This window comes from Parus major, chromosome 4 (genome assembly GCF_001522545.3).
Source record: "Parus major isolate Abel chromosome 4, Parus_major1.1, whole genome shotgun sequence".
In the NCBI taxonomy this organism is placed as follows: domain Eukaryota; kingdom Metazoa; phylum Chordata; class Aves; order Passeriformes; family Paridae; genus Parus; species Parus major.
Window position 1 is genome coordinate 1,833,029 of NC_031771.1, and position 6,391 is coordinate 1,839,419.

The 6,391-nt window shown below is 39.2% G+C and overlaps 1 protein-coding gene across 2 annotated transcripts; it reads left to right on the top strand.

Moving 5' to 3' along the window:
* The first annotated feature begins 30 nt into the window (after positions 1-30).
* On the top strand, positions 31-4,921 carry LOC107202883 (cytochrome c oxidase assembly protein COX18, mitochondrial). Of its 2 annotated transcripts, none has more exons than XM_015623893.2 (6): positions 31-133; positions 1,252-1,356; positions 1,502-1,694; positions 3,436-3,548; positions 3,874-3,984; positions 4,629-4,921. In XM_015623893.2, exons 3-6 carry the CDS (start codon positions 1,550-1,552, stop codon positions 4,809-4,811), a joined length of 552 nt encoding a protein of 183 aa, XP_015479379.1. In that variant the 5' UTR covers positions 31-133; positions 1,252-1,356; positions 1,502-1,549; the 3' UTR covers positions 4,812-4,921. The 2 variants fall into 2 exon arrangements, with proteins under 2 accessions (XP_015479379.1, XP_015479378.1); XM_015623892.2 differs by having other exon boundaries at positions 1,531-1,694.
* The last annotated feature ends 1,470 nt before the right edge of the window (positions 4,922-6,391 follow it).

Here is a 6,391-nt window from a genome sequence, read left to right on the forward strand (position 1 = left end):
CGAGGCCGGGCTGGCGGCGCTGCAGGAGGCCACCGGGCTGCCCTGCTGGGCCGCCATCGCCGGCGGGGCCGCCGTGCTGCGCAGCGCCGTGACCCTCCCGCTGGCCGCGCACCAGGGCCGGCTGCTGGCTAAGGTGGGAGCGCTGAGGGGGCTCTGAGGGGCGGGAGAGGCTCTGAGGGAGAGGCACCGCTGAAGGGGTGAATAGACGGCCCCTCAGTTAACCTGTGAATAAACGTCACGGGTCTTCTATCGCAGCGGGTTCGGGTTGTTTTTTTTAAAGGAATTTCGTTACATTTTGTGCTTTTTTCGGCTGCAAAAGCGAGCGTCTATTGCGCTCTCGCGTAGTGGGGTCTCTTATGCTGTGGGTGCTGACTTTTTTCACTGCCAAGTTGTGTCCTCATGGACGTACATGGATTTTATAAATATATAAAGTCTTTATTACTCTTTTTATCTATATATATGTATATCTGTATATATATATTATTATATATACTATTTATATATTTCTATCATGTATAGCACAATGTATTTACATCTTACATACAGTATATCGTAAATAATATATTCTTAATAATTATGTATTTTTTCTATTTTTACAGGTTTATATTTGTATGTTATTATTAGTTTTTATTATTGCCGTTTATTTTTATCGTTGAGGTGGCACTAAAGCTGGGTCTTTTTAAGCCAAAGCAGCTGGTAACAGCTCCTACAGAATAGAGGCAAAAAAGATACTTGTTAAGAATTGCCCTGATTTCAGCTGTGATAGAAATAATTTTCTTCTTGAAAAAGTATAAAACCTAAAAAGAGTAAAATAGTAATACGCAATAGTAAGAGGGAACTTTGTTACTGTAATTACTTGTTGTCACTGTTACTTTCACATGGTTATTTTATTTGAAGATGAAGGGAGTTCACTGATGTTGAACAAAACTTTAACTAGATGCCTTATCCCTCACAGGCATTTACTGCCTGTACAGGTGTTAAATTGCAGTGATAATTAATATGATTGATACCTGTGCCGGTATTAAATCATAGAAGGGTAATTAATATGTGTAATATTAATTTATATGGTATAATATTAAATTATATGGTGGCAATGTGCATGTCCAATTCCTATACAGATATTAGATTTTACAAGTTGAAGTTTAATACTTGTTCAGGTGTTGAATTACCAGGGATAACTGATAACAGAGGTGAGGAGAGGAAGCAATTGTTACCTACCATTGTGCCCAAACAGCTCTCGTTTTTCTTTAGCTAGCTGGAAAACCTGCAGCCTGAGGTGAAGGAACGTGCCAAGCGCCTTCGCTATGAAGTGTCAGTGCGTGGAAAGCAGCTGGGCTGGTCTGAAAAGGTGGCCAGGTACGAGGGGCGTTGTACACACCTCCTGAATCCGTGGCAGGGGAGAGGATCCCACAGACACAAAAACCCAAGATGCTGCCATGGCCCGAAGCTTAGGTTTTCTTTCCCCGCCTGTGACCGATTGATTTATTCTGTTCCCTTTCAGAGCTGAGCTTTTGCTTTTCTCTCCGGAAGGTTGCACTTCAGGAGGAACATGCGGCGGATCCTGACGGAGCTGTACATCCGGGACAACTGCCACCCCTTCAAAGGCACCGTGCTGCTGTGGGTGCAGGTCCCCATGTGGCTCTGCGTGTCCCTGGCTCTGCGCAACTGCAGCGTCGGAGCGCTGGGCCCTGCAGGTAATCCTGGCTGGCAGTTCTCACACCGCTCGCTGCTCTCACAGCCTCCTCCTTCCTTAAAGTCCTGAGCTTGGGCTGCAGGCTGGTACAAAACCCGTCACCTGCTCCGCTTGCGAACCGAATGTAGTTCCAAGTTGAATCTAATTTATTAATATAAATAATAGGTAATAAATAGAATTTTAAATTAGTTGTAAGCTTAATGTAGCCTGATAATCCTGTTTAGCAAGTAATACACGTGCCACGGCACGCTCACGGTTAATCTCTATTTTTTTTTACTTCCACGTGGAATGCTGTGGACCAGGTGAATTTGTGAGCATCTTTTAAATGATGCTATAAAATATATACATTAAAAAACATCTTTAAAATATATAAAAACAAATATGCATTTATAAAAATTATACATTATAGAAAATTATACATTATATAAAAATTATATATGAGATATGCATTATAAAATACATATATAAAATATACATTCTATTAAAATTTATGCATTGTAAAAATTATACATTATATAAGAATTTTATACTATATATAGTATATAGATTTATATACTATGTAAAATTATAAAAATTATACATTTTATAAAAATATATATAAAATATATATTATAAAATGTATATGTAAAATATAATGTCTATTAAAATTTATGCATTATAAAAATTATACATGATATAAAATTTTTATACTATATATAGTATATAAAATTATATACTATATAAAAATTATATATTATATGAATTCTACATTATATAAAAATTAGATATAAAATATACATTATAAAATATAAAAAATATACATTCTCTTAAAATGTAGGCATTATAAAAATATGTTATCTAAAAATTTTATGCTATATATAGTATATAAAATTATATACTATATAAAAATTATATATTATATAAATTATACATTTTATAAAAACTATATATAAAATATACATGATAAAATTTATATATATAAATATACATTATATTAAAATTTATGCATTATAAAAATTATACATTATGTAAAAATTTTATACTATTTGTAGTCTGTAAAATTATATGCTATATAAAATTATATATTATATAAATAATACATTATATAAAAATTGTATATAAAATATACATTATAAAATGTATATATGTAAATCTACATTCTATTAAAATTTATGCATTATAAAATTATTTATTGTTTAAAAATTTATATATATAAATATGTATTTATATAAAAATTTTACTATATATAGTATATAAAATTATTTACTGTATAAAATTATTTACTGTATAAAATTATTTACTTTATAAAGTTATTTACTGTATAAAGTTATTTACTATATAAAATTATATATTATATAAATTATAATATATAATGTTATTATAATTATATAAAAATTTTATACTATTTATAGTATATAAAATTTTATACTATATAAAAATTATATACTGAATTTTTTAGACAAGAGTTTTTAATTTGTCCTTTTAAGCAAAAACGTGTCTAGTTACACAGTTCCTAAGAAAAACATAATTTTTTAACAATCAGGAAATAAGCACTGTGGGTTATTGCACTCTTATTTTCCTCATTGACTTGTCAAATATTTGGGATCGAGCTATTTTTTATTGCAGATTGAGCTAAGCTGGGTCTCAGCTTCTACCCCATACCTAGAAACTTGGGTTTATGATGTAACACATGGTGCAGCTCTGGCTCACTTGACACAGCAAAGTACACTGAATTCTGTGTTCTCTTCATCTTTTTCCTGTAGTACAAGAGCAGTTTTCCTCAGGAGGAGCACTGTGGTTTCGAGACCTGACGGCACCTGACTCCACGTGGATTTTGCCAGCAGCCCTGGGGCTGGTCAATTTGCTGGTGGTGGAGGTACGTTGGTGGAATAAACCAGCAGTGGTGGCTGCAGTAGAGTCTGATGCAGACTTTAGCACACAAAGGTGGCTGCAGATGATCACTGCTCTAAATGCACTGGGCAGAAGTGAAACAGCACCTGTGTGCTCCGTGTATTTTCGTGTGTAGCTGTCTCTGTTTGAGGCCTCCAGGTCGGGTGTGACGTGTGTCAGGCCTCCCTGAGCTGCAGTAGTGTTTAGCCTTGACTACACTTTCTTCTAGAGCACTTCTCTAATGAAATTAATCCTCAATACGGCCTTTTCAGAGAGAGCTTCTTCATAACTGCGAGTTTCTCCTCTTTCAGATCTTTGCCTCCCAAAGAAAAATGCCAATTTCCCGCTTCCAGAACCTCGTTACCAACTTGTTCCGCCTGGTGTCGGTGGTGATGATCCCTATTGCTGCCACAGTGCCCTCTGTAAGTAGCCAGGTGACCTCTGGGATGTCACCTGGGGCTGGTGTGTTGAAGGACAGCCCCCCCTGTTTCCTGTTCCCACTGCTGTGTGCTTAAAAAAAAATCAATCAAATGTTCTGTGTGTGTGTGTGTGTTTAAATCTTGCTGCCTTTGGAATGTTTTTTTGTTCAGGGAGGAAGACTTAGCGAGCTTGCAAGGAGTTAATGTCCTTCATGTAGCCTGGAAAAGGAGAGGAAAGCTTTATGTCAAGACCCATAGGTGATTGTTTGTTAGGTGGAAACCAGTGTAGTTCTTAAACTGGGAAATTTTCCACATCTTTCTTCAAACGCTTCTCATTTTCACCAGGTTTTGTGCTGCAGATTACTCTTAGCAAAAACACTGGTTGTTTGGCTTAATTCTAGTTTCAAATAGAGAAGTTGAAGCCAAGTTTAATAGGAGTCAATTTAAGAAGTGTCGAGCCTCAGTGTAGATGGCTCTTTTCCCCAGAGGAGTTGAGAGACAGTTTCATTTCACATGGAAGCCATTGTTGCAGGGGAGAGGAGGAGTGTTGTAGGTGAGTCCTTTCTCTCAGCAGCTGGCAGTAACCCCGAGCTGCGGCTGGCGCTGTCCTTGCCTCCAGGAGCTGAGCTGTGCTTGTCTCCTTGCAGTCCATGGCGCTGTACTGGCTGTCCTCGAGCCTGGTGGGGCTGTGCCACAACCTCCTGCTGCGCTCTCCCGCCTTCCGCCGCCTCTGCTGCATTCCAAGGACCAAATCCGACTCGGATACTCCTTACAGGGACGTGGTGGCTGCCTTGGCTGCCAGGTACAGCTTCAGGAAACAGCGCCACTGAACCCCAGGAAGAGCTGTCAGAGGAATGAAGTAGTGCTGTTTTAGTGAGATGTACTTAATTTGCTGTGTATTTATTTTCCCAATAAAAGGCTGGCTGGCCGTAAAGAGGGATTGCTCAGCAAAAATGTGTCTTTACTGGGAAGCTTTGTTTCGAGGGTGGTCTTCTTTGCAGTTGCAGTAGTTCAGAAATCCAGGTTTGTCTCCTGAATTATCCACAGAAGTTGGGCCAGGTGAGTGCTAACTAAAACTGTGAGTCATATACACTGCCTGTTTTTCACTCTTAAGTCCTGAAGGTGAAGAGGTTTGGGGTTTTTTTTGGTTAAAATTATCAGGAATTAATGATTTACTTTACCTTTTTAAAAGATTCCGAGCTGCTGCGGTGCTGTAAGCTAACAAAAATTCAGAAGCAGAATTAACACAGGCTGGGAAGCTTTTATTTGAATGGTTGTGATAGCCTAGTGGAACTTTACAGGTTGGGCTGAGATGCACTTGCTGACTAAAATCATCAGTTTAGAAGAACAAGTGCAGATGTCATTGTACTAATATAATAATGATATAATGCTGCACTTCACCTGTGGGGATGTTTCACTGATGGCTTTCACTGTTTTCACTGCTAGGAGGCTCAGAACATCAGTGATAGACTTAGATCTGGATGCTGCCAGGATGTTATTGTACCAAAAAAGCTCCCCAAAGCAGGTGTGAAACTGAAGGTAAAGCAGCCAAAAGCATCTCCTCTAATGGTGTCTAACAATTCCAAGTCCACAGGTAAGGAGATCAGAAGGAATGTGATAAAGCCCTTTCCAGGTCTGCATTACAGGTAGGACAACGTTCTAGATTGTTCAAGGTCTTAGAGATTGCTGTGAATGAATTTTGCCTCATCTGAAGGTGTTGGAAAAGGGCTGTGCAAAGGGGAGTGAATTTTTTTCTGGAGAGCTGGTGGTAGAGGGAGCTGGTGCTCCGTGCAGTGCTGGGGAAAGTCACCTCTCCTTCCTGAGGCAGCCTCACCTGAGAGGGGCTCACGTTCCCAGCCTGGGAGCAGGGCAGACTGACAGCAGCTGTGTCTAGTGAAAAAACAACGTGAGATTTCTTGGGAAGCATAAAGAGGGGTGTGAAACAGGTCACTGAAAAAAACGCCCCCCAGCTCTGTCAGGACCCCATATGTTCAATGCAGGAAACTGGCATCGCTAGATTTGCAGTTCTCCATTTATTTATGTTTGTTTTACGCCCCTTGTACCTTTTAAAGCTACTGCAAGACCTGCCAGTGTGAGCTAAAGGAGAAGAAGGTTCCTCCAGGGAGTCTGTTTGGTGGTGGGTTTCTCACAGCATTATTTTAGGGCTGGAAGAGGGTTGTTGGAACCCTGCATGTACTTAGGAGGGAGCCTGAGCTTAAGGAATTGAGGGCAGGCAAGTACATCTTCCCCGAATAGGTGCTGGAATATCCTGGCTGCATAATACAAGTTTCATTCTCTGTCTTGGAGATGCTGTGTGGGCTTGGAGAACAGGGCTGTAATGCTTTTATCTTTGGTGGTTGTGCCCTGGAAAAAGACATTGGTTACCCAAAAGGTTAGCTCTGTTCTCAGC